At 61.6% G+C, this 22,913-nt stretch overlaps 2 protein-coding genes across 2 annotated transcripts in view; both read left to right on the top strand.

The window, feature by feature from the left end:
* The first annotated feature begins 5,448 nt into the window (after positions 1-5,448).
* ASCL5 (achaete-scute family bHLH transcription factor 5) lies at positions 5,449-5,958 on the top strand. The gene has a single exon (XM_087828988.1). It carries the CDS (start codon positions 5,449-5,451, stop codon positions 5,956-5,958), a length of 510 nt encoding a protein of 169 aa, XP_087685114.1.
* Positions 5,959-7,520: 1,562 nt separating this feature from the next.
* Positions 7,521-22,913, top strand: part of CACNA1S (calcium voltage-gated channel subunit alpha1 S) — a 30,649-nt gene continuing 15,256 nt past the window's right edge. The window contains exons 1-17 of the mRNA XM_087828882.1: positions 7,521-7,681; positions 9,110-9,215; positions 11,022-11,161; positions 11,712-11,854; positions 12,018-12,170; positions 12,914-13,119; positions 14,342-14,445; positions 15,123-15,268; positions 15,656-15,737; positions 17,770-17,930; positions 18,187-18,412; positions 18,864-19,071; positions 19,450-19,570; positions 20,332-20,446; positions 21,279-21,372; positions 22,100-22,169; positions 22,313-22,445. Of these exons, the coding sequence (XP_087685008.1) occupies positions 7,530-7,681; positions 9,110-9,215; positions 11,022-11,161; positions 11,712-11,854; positions 12,018-12,170; positions 12,914-13,119; positions 14,342-14,445; positions 15,123-15,268; positions 15,656-15,737; positions 17,770-17,930; positions 18,187-18,412; positions 18,864-19,071; positions 19,450-19,570; positions 20,332-20,446; positions 21,279-21,372; positions 22,100-22,169; positions 22,313-22,445 (2,360 nt within the window). The 5' untranslated portion in view covers positions 7,521-7,529. The remainder of the gene's footprint in view (positions 7,682-9,109; positions 9,216-11,021; positions 11,162-11,711; positions 11,855-12,017; positions 12,171-12,913; positions 13,120-14,341; positions 14,446-15,122; positions 15,269-15,655; positions 15,738-17,769; positions 17,931-18,186; positions 18,413-18,863; positions 19,072-19,449; positions 19,571-20,331; positions 20,447-21,278; positions 21,373-22,099; positions 22,170-22,312; positions 22,446-22,913) is intronic.

The following is a 22,913-nucleotide window of genomic DNA, read 5'->3' as shown; positions in this document are numbered from 1 at the left end:
TCACCAGGCAGCCTCCTGTACATGCCTGTCCCCTAGAAAACCCTGCTTTACTCCAAGAAAACCAGGGCCAGTAGGTGTGGTCGCAGCCTCTCCGAGCCTGAGCTCCTCCCATCTGCGAATTTGTCCTGTTACAGGTCCCGACCCCCTGTGCTGTGGTCTTGGGGGTAGCGAGTCCCCCCGTTCAGAGTCTTCCACCCGGCCCCTTCCCCTGGGCCTCCATCACCTCAGCCTCGCCCCAATCCCTGTCCTCAGCGCGTGAATGTGCTCGAGTGTCCTGCCCTAAGAAGAGCCGTCCGTAGGCTCCAAGTCCACCACGGGCCACGGGGGTCTCCTGCCTGTCTCTGTGCCTTCCACCTCCCCACCACCTCAGTCCTTCACCCCAAATGCTCTGCAGAGAGGCCGAACGGGGGTGTCCTGCTTCTCATGGGGTGGGAAAATGAGACCCTCGGCCGCAGTGGACACCACGGGCCCCTCCATGAACTTCCCTTGGCTGCCGGGACCTGCCCTCGGGCCCTTTCCACCCTCTCAGGGTCCCTTCACTTCTCCCTAAATTGATATTTCCCAGGCCCCCGCTCACTCAGCCCCTCGGCTCCATCAAAGCTGCAGCGTCTCCCCTGAAAGTTTGTTCTTGTTCGTGGTTTCCTGGGTGGGTGCTACACTCCATCTCCAGCCCAGACCCCGCCCCTGAGCTCCAGGCCTGTCCACCTGGCTCTCGGCTCCTCCCCTGACTCAGCTCACCTGGCTCTCGACTCAGCTCACCTGGCTCTCGGCCGGACTGCCACCCCTGCCCCCCCCCCAGGTGCCACAGAGCACGTCAAAATGAGTGTCCAAGACTAACCTCATCTTTGATTCCAGCCCCAAACCTGGAGCTTTCCTGTCTGCTGTCCCCACATCCACTCACAAGGTCCCAGCAGCTGTCCCTCCAGGTGGTTGAGGAATCTGTCCCCTCCCATCCCCTCCACCCTATCCCCCCACAGCCCCCGTTCACGTCTTCATCATTTCTCAGGGGACCACTGCAGGTCTAGGGGCCACCAGAGGTCATGTCACCTCCCTCCTGCAGAACCATCAATGGCTCCCCATCTCCTGAGCCTCAAGTTCTTCAATGAGGCCCAGAAGCCATCGGGGATGTGACCTTCTGCCCCTCTGGCCTGTGGCCCCAGAACCAATTGGCAGGAGGGATGGATGGGGTAGGGCTCCTGCAAGAGTGAAGGGGGAGTCGATGGGCCCTCGAAACAGGTGCTCCCCCAGGTGGTACAGAGAGGCAGCTGGCCCCCCCATCAGACCCCAAGGCTCACTCCTGTCTGGAGGCTGAGGAGGGAGCAGAGCCTGGAGAAGTGGCTGGAGGGGTGGTGCCCAGACCCCTGTCTATTCTAGTCATTAGGAGATTGTTTTAATGAGCATTAGAAACCAACAGCGTAGTTAGCCCATGGGCTGCACGATCTCGTGCATATTAAGGTGAAGGAAAGTAAAGGGTGGGAGTGGAAGGAAAATACTAGGAAAACAGGAATGCCACTGGGCCGGGGCAGGAATTCTGGGAGGACCTGGTGCCAGGGTGCTAGTTCAGGACCCTGTAGAGGTGACCTCTGTGACCCCTGTCAGCTCCCTCCATCTCAGGCTCCTGTGGGTGGCAGGGGGCGAGAGGTGCTGAGCAGGGCCTGCTGGTGCCACGGGGACAGGGGCCTCAGGCCAGACGCCAAGTGGACCCTCAATACTGCAGCCTCCTTGTGGGTCCAGCCCGGGAGCGCCCAGGAGTCACCCAACAGCCCTGACACCCAAGCTGTTGTCATCAGAGCCACTCAGAGAGAGATGTGCCCCCTTAACTATGGGATTTTCCCCACAACAGACCCGTGTCTTCCTGCCCTGCACACGCGCGGGCGCCTCCTCAGCTCTACCCCGCTCACTTCCACTCCAGGAGGGTCGTCCCTCGCTGGGCGCCCAGCGGGCAGCATCCTGGGCGACAGCATCCCCACCTGCCCTCTCAGGGGCTCAGGTGGCCAATCACAGGCGGCCAGGAGTGGCCCTCTCCCCTCGGGCGGATCCCAGATCAGAGGCGCCCCCCCGCCCTCCTCCCTCCCCTTCTGGGTGTGTCACGTACGAAGCTCCATCAGGTGAAGTGTACCTGGCTCCCGGTGCCGTGGCGGGAAGCTGGGCAGAGGCTGCAAGGCGCCAGGACAGGCGGGCAGCATGGAGGGCCCGCTGTCCCCCACCCAGAGGCCCACGAGCCGCAGGTCGCTGTGAGCCAAGCCGAGGCGCTGGCGGAGCCGACCCAGGAGGTAACTGCAGGCAGGCGGTGGCTGGGGAACGTGAGGCCGAGAACACGTTTGCTGGGGGCTTAGTCATCCGACTGCTTTCCTCCCATAGGAAGCAAAACAGCCGGTCCCCCCGCTGGCTGGGGGAAGGGGAGAGCTGGGCTGCCGTGGGCACTGCCCACTGGACAGCCCACGGGCACAGGGTTTGCTGGGTGCCTGCTGCATCCAGAGACTAAAGCCCATCTTTTCTGGGTGGACGTCAGCTGGGGGCTTCCCTGGGAAGGAGCTAAGGTGCAGAGGTTGGAGGCCAGGGAGAGCTGGACTGCGTATGACTGTGGGATAGAGCTGGAGAGGTGCAGGGCCGTGGATGGGGGCTCGGGCTCCAGAGCCGGCTGCTGGGGTCAGGTCCCAGCTCTGTCACTGGGTGACCACAGGCCATTTGCTTGTGGGGCTCTGTTCCATCGCTGGTGTCGGGCCAGTGCTAGCGTCTGCCCGGTAGCTGGTGTGGGAGTCCCACAGGTTTAGAGGCATGTCCTGCACAGAGTTGGGAGGATACGAGCGTCACATTGTTTTATAAACAGTGCTGTTTACTAGATGCGTGATCTGACTTATGCTCACTGACGCTCTCTGAGCCTCAGTTTCTCCACCTGTAATGTGGGGATGAAAAGTTCCCTTGAGGAAATTAAATCAGTTGCTGCCGTAATCGTAGCCAAGACCATGTCCCTGTGAAAAACACCATTTCCCCCATTCTGGGCCCGAGGAAGCTCTGTGGATAGGAATTCTGTATCTTCAGGCCCAGGCCCTCCAAGTAGCTGCTCTGGGTACCGCAGACGTCAGGCGAGGCGGTGGCAGCTGTGAAGGGCCTGCCTTGCTGTGACAACCCGTGGAGCAGGTTGGTGACGCCCATGTGTGGCCATGCGCTCGGCTGTCCACTCATAGGCTACTTCTTGGGGACGTCCTGTGTGTCCAGAGGAGGGCCAGCCTGCAGGACGCTGCAATGGGGAAGGCACAAGCCTGCCCTTGTCCTCGAGAGAGCGAGATGCCAGTGTGGGGCAAGGTAAACATTCAGGCCAGGGGACAGCCCGAGAGAGTGTCCCCAAACCAATCATGCCTAACTAAGGACCTTAGGATTCAAGGCAGAAAGAGAAATAATGGAGCAGGAGGGGGCAGGGGAAGCTCTGGACAGGACAGGCCCACGATTATTCCAGAAAGAAGAGTAGGACTTGGGTGGGGAGGGGAAGGGCCGAGGCTCCCAGACGGGAACAGCCCCAGGCCTAGCGGGGGCAGGGGTCCTGCTAGAGCTGAGGGCTGATTTGAGGGTGCAATGAGAGAGGGTCAGGCAGGAGGCCAGAAGACTGCTGAGGCCTTTGATGCCAGGCAGGGACAATTGTCTATGGGCAGGAAGATGTGTTTTAGGAGAGGGACCTGGCTGTGTACACCCAAAGAACTTGTGGGGGACAAGATAGAGCTGGAAGACCTGTGACACCACCACCCCCGACATCCGCCACAGCGATGGTCGCTGAGCTGGTCAGAGGCGGGCGGAGACGTCTCCACCCACGATCTCCCTGAACTGTGAGGTGGCCCTAGGAAGAAAGGGAGGTGCTGTCCCCACCTACAGGACAGAAAATAGGCTCGCTCGTGGGCCTGGAGCTGGGTGTGGCAGAGCCAGTGCTCTCCCTGGGGCAATGCAGGGGTGGCAGCTGCTGTTGGGGCCTTTCACAGCCTCGCCCCAGGATCTCAGGGCCTCTAGGAGGGCGCTCTCCCAAGGCTGCCCCTTCCTCGCTGACAATACCGGACACGGGTAACTCCGTTCCTATTAGGCGCCACCTAGGTTTCCCCGGAGACCGGGGGGCTCCCACAGTCCCCAGGGGCAGTTATGACAGGGAGTTAAAACATCCACCTCTCAAGGTCAGGACCTGGAATTCCATCAACCTGCTGTTGCCATTGCTCCTCCTGGCCACTCGGTGGCGATGCTGACCACTGGCTCTGCCCAGTCCATTGATCTGAAAGGATGGAGCAGGTCCTGCCAGGCTTTGAGGGGAGAGGGTCCCACTTCTGAATTTTTCTGAGCTTATGCAAGAGGGCTCCTTGTTTGAGGTGCCCGGGGGTGCAGCGCCTGGAGCTGGACTCAGTCTGATTTCCTTGGTCACCTTCCTAAGAACATCCTCCAGGAGATGCTACCTTCCCGAGGACGCCCAGGTGACCTGGGGCCTCTCCCACCCGAGCAGACACTCAACAGTACAGTCATTTGAACCTGCAGAGGGACGTCCCTCCAACAGGAATCGGAATTTACTAAGACGCTCTCGAGGCCAGTGGGAGCCCCTCCGAGCTCTTGGTTCAAACGTGAAGCCACAGGGGGAACACTGGGGACAAGGGGGAGAGGCCACACGGATGGAAGGGTCTGGAAGGTAGCAGTGTTGAGACTCATCCCCACTATCCAAGGAAATGACATCGTTGGCACTTTTCATAAGCCGGGCCTGGAGATGTTTGGGGTATATTTTTCTCTCTCGATTCTCATGTATTATTACCCTCCCATAGGCGATGTTTTAATTCTCTCCGTCTGTGGAGCAGGACTCAGAGGGGCTGACCAACAGCAAGGGCGGACACAGGGCCGGAACCCTGCTCTGGGGTCTCCTCTTCGGCAGGTGCCCCCCCTTACAAAGCTACAATCTCATGCGAGGGTGGGGGTGACACCTGCGCGTCATTGCAGGCCTTTCCTAACCCATGTGTCTGTCCACGCCTCTTCTTTAGGACGGTTCCCGGGACCCTCTGGGGTCAGTTCCTGAGCCCCCCCCCCAAGCATCCTGGGGTCTCCAAAGTCGTGAGGAATCAGGCCCCAGCTCTGGGGCCCCAGCACAGAGCCGCAGGGTTCGCGCCCCCCTCCCCCGGGGAGGAGTCCACATGGCCCGCGAGGGAGAGCGCGCGCCCCGAGCGCGCCCCGAGTTCTGCGGGCACCGGGCTGGGCCGTAGCCTGGGCGCGCTGAGTCTCTGCCCGGTGCCAGCCTAGCCCGCAGCGATGGCGCCCGTTAGGGGGACCGCGGAAGCCACTCCAAAGAGCGAAGAGAAACCCTAACCAGTCCTGGAACCCCAGAGCAGCTGCTGGCGATGTGACTCGTCCCCGCGGTGGGGACGCACAGACCCAGAGCAGCAGAGGCCATTCGGGGAGAGTCTGGCTCTGGGGACAGCCCCCCTCGGCACCATGAACGGTCACTTCTGCCGGGCGCTGATGGACCGGGGGCCCCCGGCGCCTCCCGGCGCTATGCAGCTGGGGACCGCGCCCCCTACCCGGCCGGCGCCCCTGCCCGCGGAGCCCGCGGGCGCCGTGCCCTTCCTGCTGTTCCCGGGCCCCGCCGCCGCCTACGCCGGCCTGTTCCCCTGCGCGCCAGGGCCCGGCGCCCTCGGGGCCTACGACTGCGCCTTCGAGCCCGCCTTCATCCACAAGCGCAACGAGCGCGAACGGCACCGCGTGCGCTGCGTGAACGAGGGCTACGCGCGCCTCCGCGGGCACCTGCCGGGCGCGCTGGCCGAGCGGCGGCTGAGCAAGGTGGAGACGCTGCGCGCCGCCATCCGCTACATCCGGCACCTGCAGGAGCTGCTGCGCGCCGCCCCCGACGGCCCGCGGCCCGAGCGCCCCGGCGACGCCCAGCCGCCCGAGGGCCCCCGCTGCGCCTCCTCGCCGGGCTTGGAGTCGGAGGAATCCAGCCAGTGACCTGGGTGCGCAGGGCCGCCCTCCTGCCGAGAGACCTGGGACTGCGGGGTCACGGCGGGGCGGGGCGGACCCGGGCCCTCGGAGGTGGGTGCGCTCTGTGCCTGCGACCCCTCCTTCCCCGCCGCCCCACCAACGGCCTCCTCCTCCTTTCCAGCTGGACGGAGTTGCAGGGCAGGGGTGCGAGGGGCCAAGACGCGCAGAGGAGCCGGGTGGGCGCACCGGGACGCAGGGCCTGGGGAAGCTGCCGCGCCACCCGAGAGCGCGCAGGAGGGCCGCCCAGGATGGGTGCCCCGGGGTCTGCCTCCGCTTCAGCTTCTGCCCCGCGCCGGGGGAAGCAGGGGCCCAGGTTCTGGTTGTGCGCAGCCGGCCGCGGTGCCCTGTGCCGTCCTCCGGGCCACAGGCGCAGCCCTGGGCTTTCCAGTCCCCAGGAGGCGAGCCGCGCTTTGGTCCGGATGCGCTCTGCCCCACGCGCCACGAGATGGCCTCAGATGCCAGCGTCCCCGCTGGGAGCTTGCTCCATCCCCCTCCTGCCCAGGCTGTGGCGCTCTCTGGCCTCCTTGGTGGAGGGCCACCAACCCGTCCCCTGCTCCCGGTGCGGTCCTTTTCTGTGCTTGTTCCCCAGGTTGGGTGAAGACTGTTTTCCCCCCTCGGCTGTAGGCCTCTGTGGCAGTGCGACCACATGGGTATATTGGCACCGTTTGCACCAAAGGATGAAATAAAACATGTGTTGAGTTTGTGATTCCTGGACCACGGTCTGCCCTCATGTGCCCTGTGTCTCTCTCCTTCCCACTCCCTTTGGCACTTGCTGGGGGGGGGGGGGTTCTCAACCACCTTTTTTACAAAGAGCTGAGCACATGCTTTCCAGGGACAGTGCTGGGGGGGGGGGGCAGAGTCCCAGAGACAAAGCAGTTAGAGGGAAAGGGACACAGCAGACAGTCACCCCAATGTGTGGCAGGTGCTGTGCCCGAGAGGGGCAGGTCCCAGGTTGTTCTGGAGGCCTTCCGCCCTGCCTGCAGAGGTTCAGTCCCTGATGGGGGTGTGGGAGGAGTCCTGGCCTTCTAGCGGCAGGTGCAGAGGTGGGAGGGGGCTGGGCAGCCTGCAGCCTGCTGAGCCGTCCACCCAGACCACCCCAAACCTTTTCTAGACAGTGTCCTGGGGCTGGGGGAGGTGGAGCTAACCTTGGCACCAGGGAGCCAGTCTGTAGTGGGGTCCGTATCGTGGGCCCACCCTTCTTGAAGTCCCGCCCAGCCTTGAACCTACATCCTGCCTCCCATTGCCCACCCCAGGCCCCTGTGCCTTCTACCCCCTCCCCCCTCCCCCTTACCCCCCTCCCGGAGACATGCTGGGTTGTCGCTGGCTGGGCTGGGAAGGAATGACAGCTGCCTGGCCTCCGGGGCTAATTTTACTCCCTGGTTGTGGGGAGAGTAATCCTCCCGCCCCACCCCTGCTGGCCCAGCAGGCGGGCTTGGCCCTGCAGACTCAGCGGCCAGTCCCCAAGGCGAGGGCAAAGGGGACGCAGGGAGGCCAGGGCGGCGGGGTGGGGAGCAGGAGAGAGCGAGGCTGCCGGGAACATGGAGCCGTCCTCCCCCCAGGACGAGGGCCTGAGGAAGAAACAGCCCAAGAAGCCGGTCCCCGAGATCCTGCCCAGGCCCCCCCGGGCTTTGCTGTGCCTGACTCTCCAGAACCCGCTGAGGAAGGCCTGCATCAGCATCGTCGAGTGGAAGTATCCTCTGGGCCCAGGGCAGGGGACTGTGGCATGTGCAACATGGAAGAGGGAGGGGGGCCACGGACCACACACGGGGGGCAGGGGGATGGGGACTTGGAGATGAGGGGACTGCCCCAGAGGAGCCTCTGGGAAGGGATGACTCAGCCCAGGGGGAGGAGAAGGAGGAGGGGGGGGGAGTGGTGGCTTCTGGGCCCTGGTGGCTGCTGAGATGCCTCCTGGCCATCGGTGGCAGGGCTGGGTGTTTCGGGGCTATCGGTGGGTGTGCCCGAGCCCACATCATCGTGGGGCTCCCCTTAGGTTTTTGAAACAACAGCCTCATTTTTGAGATGGGATTGGAGAGAGTAAAGTGGGGGGGGGGGGGCACTGCAAGTAAACCTTCCCTTGATGGGAGGGGTGAGAGTAGAGAAAGATGGAAGCTGAGCAGGACAGGCCACTGGGAGTGGGGTAGAGGGACCGGGCTGCACCCCCCCTGGGACTGGGAGCCCCTCCCATGTCTGCATCAGCTCTGGGAGGAAGAGCGATGGAGGTGCCTGGGTCATCTGGGGAAGGGGGGAGGAGGCAGGCGGAGGGGAGGCCTGAGTCCTGTGGCTGTCAGAGAGGGTCAGGAATAGTTGCAATATTTCTGAAGGCCTGGGGGCCGGGCTCCTGCCAGCTGTTCCCAAGGAGAAGCGATACATAGACAAGGAAAACGTGGGACCAGGTTGGAACAGTTTGGGTCAGAGCCGGCCCTGCCCCCACAGCTGCACTCACCCCATCCAGCCTCAGCCGCCACCCTCCCGCCTCCACTGGGTCTGGTCTGGGGCGGGGATCTCCATCCTCTGGGCCTCTGGGCCTTCTCGCCAGGCCTCTGCACCTACTGCACAGTGTGCCTCCCACCTCCCTCCCTCCCTGGCCTGGCCTGGTCAGCCTCTGGAAATGGCTGTGCAGGGCCCAGTGTGTCTGGGGGGATGTGGGGCTCTGAGGGCGCTGGTCCAGTGGGTGGTCATCCACTCCTTCCTCAGGCTCCATGGCTCAGGTGTCACCTGCCCGCCATCCCCTCTCCTGGTCCTGTTCTGCGGGCACCTAGCCTATCCCCCATTAGCCCCTTTTCTCCAAGTGAGCTCCCCAGGTTGTCCGGCCATAATCTCAGAAATTCATGGCTCCTGGAGAGAGGACAGGTGAGGCAGGTGGGGTGGACAGATGCTTAGAGAGGAACCTTAAGACTCCCAGCTAAGGAGCCTCAGCCAGAACCAGAGCTTTGAGGTCTCAAACCTGCGAGTGACATTACCTGCCCCCAGGGCACCAGGACCTTGCTCTACCTTCCGGAGAGCAGGGCCCATCCGCTGGGCGTTCCAGTCACCGTGCAGGCTGACCCTCCCTGCCCTCTCACCCATGACCCTGCAAACCTACGCCTCACTCAAGGGCCGTCCTTAACCCCGGCACCAGACCCTTCGAGACCATCATCTTGCTGACCATCTTTGCCAACTGCGTGGCCCTGGCCGTGTACCTGCCCATGCCCGAGGATGACAACTACTCTCTGAACATTGGCCTGGTAAGCAGTGCTCCCTCCTTGCCCCTTGGCCTGCACCCAGCTGGGGAGGCCCCGTGGTGGGCTGTGTGCTGGAGGACGATGCTGGGGCTCCCACCCCTGAGGATGCAGGACCCCCCAGACCACCTGTGGAGTTGGCTGCTCTCCCAGATTCTGTAATGTTGCCAGCCAGCCCCTTGAGGGTGCTCTCTGTGACTGACACCTTCCAAGAGCAAGCTCCTGGACTTCCCAGTGCAGCCCCATGGAGAAGTCCCATCTGGCAGATGCAGAAACTGAGGCTAAGGGGGCTCAGCCAGTGAGCAACGGGGCTGCCACCCGTTTCCCTTCCTGGATAGAGCCCAGAGAATCCTTTCCTGCTGAGCTCCCCTTCCTGGGAAGGCCTTTTTAGGGTTCTGCACCCCTTGCCCCCCACCCATAACACATGATAGAACCATAACACAGCTGGAACGGGCCATCCAGTATAGGGGACTGTCCAGAACCGGGGTCCCACCTTCTCCCCACCTTTCTCTGGTTTGTGGGAGAGAGCCCGACCTCATGTCCCGCCTGGAGCCCGGGAGGGGCTCAGTAAATCTTCATCTCTTCACTTGCCTGCACACCTAGCCCGCTCAGCCCTCCGCGGAGGCTCCAGGAGCCCAGGCCTGGGCGTGGGAGGCAGGACCCGCTCTGCCCAGGTCTTTGGAGCGAGAGTTCAGCCAGCTAAATATAGCCACTTCCCTCATCCCAGCGGGTCATCCTCCAAACCCAGAGGCCAAGGTGGTCGTGGAGACCGATTCCAGGGGCCTGGGCAGCTGGGAGAGGTGTGGCCCCAGGACCGCAGGCCGGCTCACCTGGAGAGCTGCCCACTCAGTCACCCAGGGGCGGGGGACCTCGTAGCCCCGGGCACCCACTTCCCTCCTGAGCCCCCCTTTCCTCATCTGTGAAGAAGAAAAATAGCTCGGTGGGTGGTGGGGTCCAAACAGATGCCAGGTGCCACCTGCTGAGACAGGGACACGTGAGAAAGAGCAGGTTCAGGAGGCGGAAGACCTCAGGGTGAGCTCGGTGAGTTCAGGGTAGGACAGAGCCACCCGCAGGCGTGGCCTCACCCACAGCTCAGTAGACCACGGCCCTGGACAGGCTCGCTCCGGGCAGCGGCAGGACAGGCCGGGGCAGGACAGGCCGTGGCAGGTGCTGGCTGCTCTCTCCCGGGGCTGGTGGCAGGCCTGTGAGCATGGCCACTATTTTGGGCCCTGCTGTCCCTTCCCACAGCCCCGCCTCTTCGGTCTGGGCCCTGGGGCGGCAGCCACTTGAAAATGGAGCCGCTGATGTGACCGCACCTGCTCCCTGCCCTTCTCAGAGCTGTGGGAGAAAAGAGATGCCCAAGCCCAAGCCGTCCTGGCGCGGGGGTGGGGCACCGCTCTAGGGGCTGCCCAGACCACTCGCTCGCCCGATTCCGGGCCCCAGGAGAAGAGTCATAAAGAAACGAACAGTCCCCGCACTTCACAGAGTTTATGGTTTAGTCGGTAGGATTGAGGATGAACAAAATAAAAGTGTTTCTGGTGTTTTTAGTGAGGGGTAAACGCAAGCAAAGGGATTGGGACATCCAGGTCAGGCCGAGCTCGGTGGCCAGGAAAGGCCTCGGGGACGGATGACGTCTGAGTGAAGACCCGCAGGGATGGGGGCTGGCCACGGCTTGTGTGGCCGTGCGGTGGGGGGATTCCAGGCAGGTGCCAAGGTCCTGAGGCGGCTGGGGAACAGTGTGTACCTGGAGGGGAAGAGCAGAGGCGTCTTCCGAATGCACAGGAGACAGCGGGGCCGCTCTCGCTCCCACAGGAGAAGCTGGAGTATTTCTTCCTGATTGTCTTCTCCATCGAAGCCGCCATGAAGATCATCGCCTACGGGTTCCTCTTCCACCCCGACGCCTACCTGCGCAGCGGCTGGAATGTGCTGGATTTCATCATTGTCTTCCTGGGGTGAGGCCAGGGGCGAGAGGGGGGGGGTCCTGGAGGACCCTATGTTTGCCACCACCGCAGCCAGCATCCTGGAGGCAGGGGGGCAGCCCCTGGGGGGTGGGCAGAGAGGACACCCTGCCTGGCAGGTCACACCCCCACCCCTCCCACCTCTCCTGGAGCCCAAGACACACGCGCCCGGAAAAACAGCGTCAGAAACAGCTCCACACAGAGCATCCCTGTTTCACACACATGGGTCCTTGGGGTCAGCCATCAAAAGCAGGGTTTGTAAGGGTCTTGACATCTCAGAGAGAAGCAGAACGTTGAGTCCGTAGAGGGGAGGAGACCAGGAAGGGCAGGGCCGGGCCCCGGCAAGAAGAGCAGCTCCGGGTTCCCGCCGGTCCCCATGTGACCGAGTCAGTTAGCCGGGGGTGAAGCTTACCTGCTGTTCCTCCCCTCGGCCTTACCACGGGTCCGCTGAGCACAGAGGGGACACAGGGTCCCAGAGCCCTGGGCCGGTGCTCGCCTGACCGGGGCGCCCGCTCCTCTCCCCTCCCCTCCCCTCCCCCTCCAGGGTCTTCACAGTGATCCTGGAGCAGGTGAATGTCATCCAGAGCAGCACCACCCCGCTGGGCAGCAAAGGGGCCGGCCTGGACGTCAAGGCGCTGAGGGCCTTCCGCGTGCTCAGACCCCTCCGGCTGGTGTCGGGGGTGCCCAGTGGGTGGCCGTGTCTCCGCCCCTCCTCCTCCCCCAGCCTGTTCCCCGGCCCGGATCTGGGTCCTCCCCCCACCTCGGTGTCCCAGAGGGTTCCCAGGGCATGGAGAGCGGGAGGTGGTCGGGGGGAGCTGACCCTCCTCTCTCCCCGCCTGTCCCGATGCAGGCCTGCAGGTCGTCCTCAACTCCATCTTCAAGGCCATGCTGCCGCTGTTCCACATCGCCCTGCTGGTCCTCTTCATGGTCACCATCTACGCCATCATCGGGCTGGAGCTCTTCAAGGGCAAGATGCACAAGACGTGCTACTTCATCGGCACCGGTGAGTCCCGCCCGGGCCGGGGCAGCGGGCGAGGTCCCAGGACAATTCACCGGGAGCCACGCAGCTGAGAAGCACCCACAGGCTGGGTCATTGCCTCCCACACCTGCTGACCCCAGGAAAGGCCTGTCCTGGACCAGGGACTGCAGGAAGGATGGCTCTGCCAGGGCCAGCGACCAAGGGCCTCAGCTCTGATGGGCGACCCTGATCTCTGGGCACCGAAGGAGACTAAGACATCCCGACATTAAGGGGGTCCAGTTGCCATCAAACCCGAAGGATTTTAGGAATGATGAGGGCACCCCTAGGGGCACAGAGGGGGCTGTAGGTTAAGAAGGGAACCCCCCTGGGAGAAGTCCCAGCCCCTGAAGCTGGAGGTCTTGACAGCACCTCTCAGCACCCTTGGGTGTCTCCTCTTCAGCTCCCAGGCAGAGCTCACAAGGTGGAGCCTGTGAGACCCACCCCTTCACCCCTGCTGGGCAGCTGCCCCCTTTCTAAGGCACAAAGGACACTCAGGTCACACCTGCAAGACAAGTGATCCTAGGAGCCCACCTCCAGGGAGGCCCTGGGGCCTACGCTAATAGTCATGGTTACGGTGGCCTGTAGGTGCCCCATCAGGGCCTGTAGGTGCCCCAGGCCGCCTTGGGCCTCTGCTTTCCCAGCCAAGAGCATCTCAGACGCATTACCCGGTGATTCTAACAACTTTCCTCCCATCTCGCCCACCTGCGGCCCAATGCCCCTGCCTCCAGACATCGTGGCCACGGAAGAAAACGAGAAGCCGTCTCCCTGCGCCAGGACGGGCTCAGGCCGCCCCTGCACCATCAACGGCAGCGAGTGCCGGGGCGGCTGGCCAGGGCCCAACCACGGCATCACGCACTTTGACAACTTCGGCTTCTCCATGCTCACCGTGTACCAATGCATCACCATGGAGGGCTGGACCGACGTCCTGTACTGGGTGGGTGAGGCCCAGCCGCCCGAGCACCGCCCTTCAGCCGGGGTCGCGGGGTCACTTTTCCCTGGGAAACCTGGACGGGGCACAGCCCCCTCTTGTCCCCAGGTGTGTGTCCCAGCCTCCCTGGGGAGTCCCCCAACATGCGGCCCATCTGTGCAGGACTCCAGGGGAGGAGAGGGATGGAAGCCAGGAGCTCGGCATCTGGCTCTGGTCTCCCTCCCTCGCTTGTCCCTAAGCCTGGCTGGTGATTCACTCCTCGTGGCCCGGAGTCTCCGATTTCTTAGGGGGTGATGGGCCCGTTGAGTCTTTCTTCTTGCCTCTGGGCAAGACGGCTTTCTCATATTATAAACGTCAGATATCAGTTTCCTCGTTTGTTACATAAAATTGCTTCCCACGTCACGGCGGCTGTGATGGCCAGTGGGAGGACTGAGTTATGTCAGTGGGGGCACACGGCCAATGCTGCCGGAGGCTTCGTGCGGAGTCTGTCGTTTATTTGGTGTTATTAAGAGCTAGGTTGCATTTCCTAGTTAATCGCCCCATGGCGGGAGAGGCATTGTTCCCGGTTCACAGGTAGGGAAACTGAGGCTCGGAGTAACTTGCCCACAGTCTTGAGCTTGTGAGCAATAGGCCGGAGAACTCTGGTCCTTCTGGCTCCGCTGCTGAAAGTCCCAGCCGAGGCGAGGTGCTGCCTGCAGGGAAGCATTGTGGCTCCGTCAGGTGCTCTGCAACTACAGAGGATTAGCATATGAAGAGCTCCCGTGAGCTCCTGTCCCAGGAGCCAGCCTCCCATCATTCCAAAGGACTGTCCATGTGTAGTTTCGCCTCTGCTGCAGGAGTCTCCTCACTCCCATTAGGCAGGTGGGGCAGCGAAGCTCAGAGGTGCTGGGCGACTTGTCTCGGGCCACAGAGGTTGTTCACAAGGCAGCTGGCCAGGCTCAGGCCAAGGCTGCTTCTACTTTGCAAACTTTTGGCTGTGAAGAAACCAGCTGAGATGGCCTCCTGGAGACAGGCAGGTCAGGGAGGTGGCCGGTGGAGGGAGGGGTGGGTCAGGTAGGCCGCCAGCAAGCCCCTCCCCAACCGTGGGAGGTCCCTTATCTCCAGGATCTAGGTTTTCATCAGAGAACAGATCCCCACCTTGTCCCCCAGGGTTGCTGAGGTGGACAACTTGGGGAGGGGACCCGAGCCCTCAGGTCGGAAGATGAGACTCACACCTTTGTCTTCCCAGGTCAACGATGCCATCGGGAACGAGTGGCCCTGGATCTACTTTGTCACTCTCATTCTGCTGGGGTCCTTCTTCATTCTCAACCTGGTGCTGGGAGTCCTGAGCGGGTGAGGTCCTGCGAAGGCAGCTGGGAGGGGAGGGAAGTGGGGGGCGGGAGGAAGAGGGGGGAGCAGGAACAGGACAGGGAGACTCGAATTAGCACCTCCGCTCATCCCTGGGTCCCCTTTAGCCAAGAGCGTGCTCCCTGGTTAGCAAGGAAGAGATAGAATATGTTGGGCACGAGCCCCTCCATTTTTTAATGTTCCTCCCTTCCCTTCAAGCCTCCTCCCATCCTTGCTGCCCTCTGTCCCTCGGGTCCTTTCCTGTCACCTGGTTCTTACCAGGCCCGGGACACTTTCCCCCAGGCCTTAGGTCTGTGAGCAGAACTAACTCTCTAAGGTAGGGCGGAGCAGGATCTGTGCCTGATCAGTTAGGGCAATGGACAGTCAAGACGTTAACCCCCCGTGTCCCAGGGAACCCCAAAGCGAGTAGGAGAAATGGAGGTGGGATGAGAAGACATGAGAAGAGATGAGAAGTGGTCCCAGGTGCTCCTGGAGGGGGGAGGGGAGGGGGCGTGGGGGCTGCCCCTCGGCCACCAGGAGGGCACCTGCACCCTAGGCGACACCCGGGCCAGGAGGAGGGGGCGAACCCAGCCGCAGACTGTGCTCTGTGTGTCCTTGAGGAGCTCAGTCCTTCCCGCCCCCCCTCCCCTCTCCTCCCTCCCGCCTCCCCTGCCCCACTGCAGGGAGTTCACCAAGGAGCGGGAGAAGGCCAAGTCCCGGGGCACCTTCCAGAAGCTCCGGGAGAAGCAGCAGCTCGACGAGGACCTGCGCGGCTACATGAGCTGGATCACGCAGGGCGAGGTCATGGACGTGGAGGACTTTCGAGAAGGTTCGGGGCCCAAGGCCGTGGTCGGCAGGCCCTCCCCGAGCTGAGCACCACCTCACTGACCCCCACAAGCCTGGGGGGGCCCGGGAGCGGGGGAAGTGTTGCCACTTTGCAGATAAGGAAACCAAGGCCCTTAGAGGGCATCGCTGGCCTAAAGCCTCACAGCTGAAGACGGTGGCATTGGGTGTGCCCCAGGCTCTCCCTGGGTACGAGGCACCATCACCCCCTTCCCTCTAGGGCTCCTGGGGCTCTGGTCTCAGGAAATCAGAGGGACCCAGGCCCACGCAGGGCCTGCTGTCCCAGGTGTGTCCAGTCCGTGGGCCCTTCTCCAGGTGTATCTAGCCCAGAGGGGCCCAGGAAGCTGGCCTACTGTGTCTCTCTTGTCCCCAGGAAAGCTGTCTTTGGACGAAGGAGGCTCCGACACTGAGAGCCTGTATGAGATCGAGGGTTTGAACAAAATTATCCAGTTTGTGTGAGTGTCCACCCATCTCCCGGGATCCTCCCAGCCCCGAGCTCCCTGCGACTGGCGCGTTAGAACCCAGTTACCTCCCTCTGGGGTGGCTCCAGAGCCATGTCCCCCAGTCCCTCAGGGTCGGAGGGCACCCAGCAGGTGGCCTGTTTATAGATCACTGCCCAGGGCACCAGCACATCTGGCTGCTTCTTCTGCCCAGAGCGGCGGCTGGGCAGTGAGTCCTGGAACCCCCGCAGGGCAGGGGCAGGTGTGCACCCCACAGAGCAGCAGGTGAGCTTCGCTGGAAGGAGGCAGGCCCCCTGGCATTTGTCTCACAGGGAGGGCTTGTTTGTTTGGTTGGCTGCTTTCATTTACTAACTCAGACATCACTGAGATTTTTGAAAGATCAAACAATAGAGCAGCACATCAAAGAAAAGACGAAGGTCTCCCCTGCCCTGCGCAGAGGTAGCCATGGCAACAGATTAGCATCCCTCTGAAGCCTTTTCCATGTTTTCATCTCTCTCTCACACACACACAGCGGGTTTTCTGGGGTTTGTTTCGCCTTTTTACCGGCGGGTTATTGACATAACTACTGTCACATCAGAGCCCAGAGCCCAGAGCCGTGCCCGACTCACAGGAGGTGCTGCCAGGTATTTGATGAACAAATGAGTGTCATTTATACCTTACCCAGTAACTTACATTTTTAACTTAAAGTTATCTATTGAGGGCAACTTCATACACATATCTCTTTTTTTGTTAAGACTTCATTTTTTTTAGAGCAGTTTTAGGTTTTATGGCAAAATTGAGCAGACGGTACAGAGATCTCTCATGTACCCCTTGTTTCCCCCCCCACTCCACATGCTCAGCATCCCCATTATCAGCATGTGTTAGGACTCACCACGATGCTACATGTGTTACAACTGATGAACCTGCATTAACAAGTCATCGTCACCCAGAGTCCACAGTTGACATTAGGGCTCACCCTTGATGTTGTACATTCTATATGGGTTTGGACAAATGTATAGTGACTTGTATATACCATTATAGTACCACACAGAATATTTTCACCACCTTAAAAATCCCCTGTGCTCTGCTTAGTCATCCTTCCCAACCCCCAACTGCTAGGAACCACTGATCTTTTTACTATCTCCACAGTTTTGCCTTTTCCAGAAAGTCACATAGTTTTCAGACTAGCTTCTTTCGCTTAGTGATGTGCATTCGAAGTTCCTCCTGGTTTTTTCATGGTTTGACAGCTCACATACCTTCTTTTGTGGTAAAATATTCCACAGCATAGATACTTAGTAATACTTTGAAATAACCCACAGTGCGGATACTTAGTAACATTTAAAAGTATCTCATGGTGGGGATACTTAGTAAGACTTAAGAATAACCCACAGTGCGGATACTTAGTAACATTTAAAAGTATCTCATGGTGGGGATACTTAGTAACACTTAGAAGTATCTCGTGGTGAGGGTATTTAGATACATAGATTCCATCAAGCTTTCCAGTTTGGGACCGTATACAAACAGTGCCCCAGGGTGCAGGTTGGCAGAAGCATAAACATTTATTTCTGCTGGCAGATTCCCTGAAAAGGACTTGCTGGGCCAAAGGGTGTATAGATTTTAAACCTTGGTAAATGCTGCCAAATTGCTCTCCAAGAAGCCAGCACAGACGGTCCAAGTGCCCTATCCCCAACCCTCCCCCAACACCAGATACCATTCATTTATAAAGAATTGCTTTTATAATGGGCATAGCAGAGCATGCCAGTGTTGGCCTCGCTAAAACTGAGACAAACGGAGCCCCACTCTGTGCCAGGCACTGTGTGTTATCTCCGGTTCTCTCTGAGGTTGGCGTTATTGTTATACGCCTTTGAGAGAGGGAGGCTTAACTAGGAACAGCTGAGGCTGCAGACAAGCCGGGCTCCACAGCTCAAGTGGCTGGAGGCAGAGGGGTAGCCAGGCCCAGTGCGGCCGGGTCTACCTGGAAATAATGCAGGAAGGTGGGGCTCAGGCAAAGCGCTTCCTTGCCTTCATCCTGCTCCGTCTCCCCCAGCCGACACTGGAGGCAGTGGAACCGCATCTTCCGCTGGAAGTGCCACGACGTGGTCAAGTCCAGAGTCTTCTACTGGCTAGTGATCCTGATCGTGGCCCTCAACACCTTGTCCATTGCCTCTGAGCACCACAACCAGCCGCTGTGGTTGACTCACCTGCAAGGTGAGAGGGGCCAGGAGGAAGCCAGATGTCGCTGACTGCCAAAGCCGGCCGGTGGCACCTTGGGTTTTACAGAAGTCGGTAGATATTGGCGTTGTTTTCTATCCATCCTTCCATCCATGCACCCACCCGTTTCGAGGGTAGGAGACGGATGATGACTTGGAAACATGGGAGGGAGTCCTCGAGGGAGGCTGCGCCAGGCAAAGCTCAGAGGCGGGGAAGGGAAGGAGAGACGCTGAGCTCGAGCTGTGACCCCCAGACGTTGCCAACCGGGTGCTGCTGTCCCTCTTCACCATCGAGATGCTGATGAAGATGTACGGGCTGGGCCTGCGCCAGTACTTCATGTCCATCTTCAACCGCTTCGACTGCTTCGTGGTGTGCAGCGGCATTCTGGAGATCCTGCTGGTGGAGTCGGGCGCCATGAGCCCCCTGGGCATCTCGGTGCTGCGCTGCATCCGCCTCCTGAGGCTCTTCAAGATCACCAAGTGAGCGGGGCTGGGCGCACGCCCCTCGCGCGGCCCCAGGCCTCGGTCCCGCAAGTTCCCGTGAAACCACCCCCATCTCTGCCAGAGGAGTTACGTCCCTCTTTGGACCTCATTCCTCCCCTCTTTCCTCTTACCGTGGTTTTAGGGCAGGAACAGAGGGAGGAAAGAGAAAAAGGCGAGTCTGGAAGAGGGAGGAAGGGAAGGAAGAGGAGAGGAGGGAAAGGGGCCGGGCATGAAGAACAGACTGAGAGGGAGCCGTGGAGGGTGGTGTGGGGACGGGAGACTCCATGGATTTCCGAGGTCGACGGAGCGCCCACCTGAGCTGGGCGCCATGCTAGGAATCCAGGGGCCTCCCCCTCCAGGAAGCCCTTCCCCGGGGTCCCCCGGCCCACCCAGGCCCCCGAGCGCCTGTGAGAGGGGGCTGCGGGCTCCACCTCGGCGCCTCCTGCAGGTACTGGACGTCGCTGAGCAACCTGGTGGCGTCCCTGCTCAACTCCATCCGCTCCATTGCCTCGCTGCTGCTGCTGCTGTTCCTCTTCATTGTCATCTTTGCCCTGCTGGGCATGCAGCTCTTCGGGGGCCGGTACGACTTCGAGGACACCGAGGTGCGGCGCAGCAACTTCGACAACTTCCCGCAGGCCCTCATCAGTGTCTTCCAGGTGGGCTGCCCGCTTCCTCAGCGTCAGGGTGGGCGTCCCCTCCTCCAGGGAGCCTTCTTGGATCTGCAGGTTTGAGTCCGAGGTCCCACCTGCCGGCTCCCTCAGCCCCTGGGCTCCTCTCTGGTGTGACAGTTGCTTATCTGTCTCCTCCACGCTCCCGAGCTGGGATCTGTGCCCAGCTCGCCCGGTGCGCCTGTCACTGGTACCCGGCAGAGTGCCAGCCCACAGTAAGATGGTGGTTTATGAATGAACGGTGTGGGATGGGCTGGCTGGAGGCACGGCTCAGCCGGCGAGCCCTGGAAGCCACCCAGGGAGCACGGCAGTCCCCAAGGAAGACTTTCCGTCCCTTGGCGCCCCGTCATCCCGCCCTGTCCCCAGGTCCTGACGGGCGAGGACTGGAACTCGGTGATGTACAACGGCATCCTGGCCTACGGCGGGCCCTCCTACCCCGGCATGCTCGTGTGCATCTACTTCATCATTCTCTTCGTCTGCGGCAACTGTATCCCCTCCGGAGCTTGGGCGGGTGGGGGTGCGGGGGGCCGGGAGGAGCTTAGGGCGGGGCTGGGAGACGGGCTTCAAACGGGGCTAAGGGTGCCCCCTGGTGGCCGGAGGGCAGCAACAAGCAAGGGCAGGTGTAGCTATGGGGTGGTTCCTTCCATCCGCCAGGTGACAGGTTAGGGGTGAGGGACTTCACCCCAGGAGGCTGGCGAGCCTGGAGCAGGTGGGAGGAAGGACAGGGCTTGGTGGAGGAGCTGTGAAGACACTGGGACAGCCTGGCTGAGAGGCGGGAGGCAGGTGGGGTGGGACCAGGGCACTGGGCAGTGTGAGCTTGGGCCAGGCAAGGATGGGAGGGAGAGGTGGGAGGGGCAGAGAGGGACACAGTCCCCAGGAATTTGATATTATGAGTAAGGGGAGGGAGGGAACCCCTGTCCCTTGAGCTCAGGTGTGCCAGGCACGATTCTCCCCTGAAGGGCCTCCGGGCTCCCCACACAGCCCAGTGTGGGGGCTGAGCTCAGTCCTGGGTGGGAAATGGATGGTGCCCAGGGTCACCGTGGATTCAGGCCCCCGTCATGGGCACCCTCTGCATGCAGCTCCCCAAGGATACTGGTCCCTGTCCCTAAGCCCTCCCATGGGATAATTCTAGCAAGAAGGTCTCCAAGGGCCCCACCAGGAAGCAGGGTTAAGTCTGGTCAACATGCAGACAGGGCCGACTCCACCCTTCCACCCACAACCCCGGGCTCCTTAGCTGGCCGCCCCCAGATATTCTGCTCAATGTCTTCCTGGCCATCGCCGTGGACAACCTGGCTGAGGCGGAGAGCCTGACTTCCGCCCAGAAGGCCAAGGCCGAGGAGAGAAAGCGCAGGAAGATGTCTAAGTGAGTGGGTGCTCGGTGGTGGTGGCGTCCCAGCTCCCCAGCTCCAGGCAGGTGGCTCCCCGGAGCCCGATACTCAGAGGCCACACGGCTGGGACAGCTGCCCGGAGGGCAGGCTTCTGTGCCAGCACGTCCAGGGGGAGCTGCAGTCCCGTGTGGTGTCCCTGGGGACAGGATGAGAGACAGGCCTTGGAAGGTGAGCCAGGCAGGCTGGGCCAGGTGCCCTGGGGAGGCTTCTAGGGATTCTCCCAGCAGCCATTGCGAGTGGTGGATGTCACTTCCCTCTGCTGAACCTCGGGCTGCTCACCTGTGAAGTGGGTTGAAGTTCTCACTGTGAATGAATCGCCCGGGGACCTTGTCCAAATGCAGCTTCCGATTCAGGAAGCCCGGGTGGGCTCGAGGCATTTCCAACACACTCCGGGGCGGTGCCAAAGCTGCTGGTTGGAGAACCAACCACCCTGAGTCATTCTAGACAAAGGCCTGCTTCCTCCAATGCCCATTTCTGGTGGAGGCGAGAGGGGGAGGGAAACAGGGAGAGGCCAGCAGGGGAGGCCAGACGTCTCCTAAGACTTTCCAAAGACTCGAGCCCCATCGTGGACCAAACCGTGAGCCGCACTGGAGCCCATGCTGGGAATCATGCTTCATCTCAGAGAACTCACCCAGGCCCACAGCCCGTCCCAGGGCCCGTCCCATCTGGTGGGGATGCTGCTCTATCCCCACAGAGCCCCCCTAAGCCCTTGGTTTGGGGTCCCCGGAGGCATCTCTAGGCCGAGCAGCTCCTTGAGAACTTCCTAGCTCGGCCTCCACTTTGGGCATCATTGGTTTTCCAACCCAGGGGGCTCCCAGACAGGCCCGAGGAGGAGAAGGCAGTGGTGGCCAAGAAGCTGGACCAGAAGCCCAAAGGCGAGGGGATTCCCACCACCGCCAAGGTGAGCCCAGCACCGGGAGTTTCCAGAGGCGGGTGGTGGTGGGGGCCAGGGGAGCCAGACTCTAAAAATCTACTAGTTCACCCTGAGCCTGGGGGTGCTGGTGGGCAGGGTGCTGCGGTGGGGTGGGAGGTACAGAGGCTCTCAGCCACATGAGGGCACCTCCCTCCACTCCAACGGGGGCAGTTAGTGGCTATAGCTCCGGCAGGAGAACCTTTGTCTTGAGAAATACAGGTGCCCAATCTGGCAACCAGACTTCCTCAGAGTCCCAGCTTCCCACCCCAGCCAAGGCGGCCCCTCCCCACTAGGCCCCTGCTTCACCGAGAGGCCCAGACTGGCTTCCCACCGCTCTACCCCCACCTGGCTGGGGGCCGAGGGAAGCAGAGCTCCAAGGGTCAGGGGACAAGCCCCAGAAGGGCAGGGGCGTCCGGGGGGGGGGGGGCTCAGTTCTGTCCTGGAGATGTAAGCAGGGGTGGGGTGGGGTGGGGCGCAGCACACAGGCCTGGACGGGCCCAAGTCCTGGCTTCACCCCACAGAAGCTGGGGCAGTTTGTCTGACTGGCTTGGCTTCTCATCTGTAAAGTAGGGATGTCATAGTGTCCCCTGACCCCAGGCTGTAGGGAAGATTAGTGAGCAGAAGCCTACACCGGGCCCTCCCTCCAGCGGACATCCCGTAAGTGGAAACTACGGGTCTCGTTCTCACTGTCACTGTCCTGTCTTTCTTCCGACAGCTAAAAATCGACGAATTCGAGTCCAACGTCAATGAGGTGAAGGACCCCTACCCCTCCGCTGACTTCCCAGGTGAGAATCCTCCCCAGGGACAGCCTCTCGCGAGTCCCCTGCCTTGTGTCCCCTGTGGGGACTCCCTGCACCCCCGAGCTTGTGAGCATTGGAGACAGAAGATGCAGGGGCACTGCCCTGGGCCTCTCTCTCTGCCCCCGCAGGCGACGATGAAGAAGATGAGCCCGAGATCCCCGCGAGCCCCCGCCCGCGGCCGCTGGCCGAGCTGCAGCTGAAGGAGAAGGCGGTGCCCATCCCCGAAGCCAGCTCTTTCTTCATCTTCAGCCCCACCAATAAGTGCGTGGCCCCGCAGCTGCTGCGGGCGGCCACCCACGGGGGCTTGGGGGGCCACTTCCCTGCTCTAAAAGACCCCCTTCTCCTGATTCTCTGAGCCCGCAGTTGCACCATGAGACACTTGTTCCTTTAGCTTAAGATCTGGTGCCCTGCCTAGCCTGCTAACCTCTGGGGGAGGTACTGGCACCTGAGAGGCACCGGGCCTGCTGGCTCCTTTCTGGTGGGGAAATCGTGGGCAGTGGTGGAGCATTAGGGAGGGGAGGGTGGTGGGAGGGGCTTGGCCGGGAGATGGGACTGAGGCTGCAGGGACAGAGTGACAGCCGGGCCTGTGTCCAGCCAGAGGGCCATCCAGATGCAGGCTAGTCTCCGCTGACCAGGAGGGAGTGATCCACTGTCCCCTGCGGGACAGAGGTGGCTGGTGAGGCCCGAGTGTCCAGCAACTCACAGCTCTCCTGACCCTCCCGTCCGCAC

The sequence above is a fragment of the Miniopterus natalensis genome, chromosome 21, assembly GCF_054644295.1.
Source record: "Miniopterus natalensis isolate mMinNat1 chromosome 21, mMinNat1.hap1, whole genome shotgun sequence".
NCBI classification, from domain to species: Eukaryota; Metazoa; Chordata; class Mammalia; order Chiroptera; family Miniopteridae; genus Miniopterus; species Miniopterus natalensis.
Note: the sequence above shows the minus strand (reverse complement) of the source record. Positions and strands in the feature narration are given on the sequence as shown.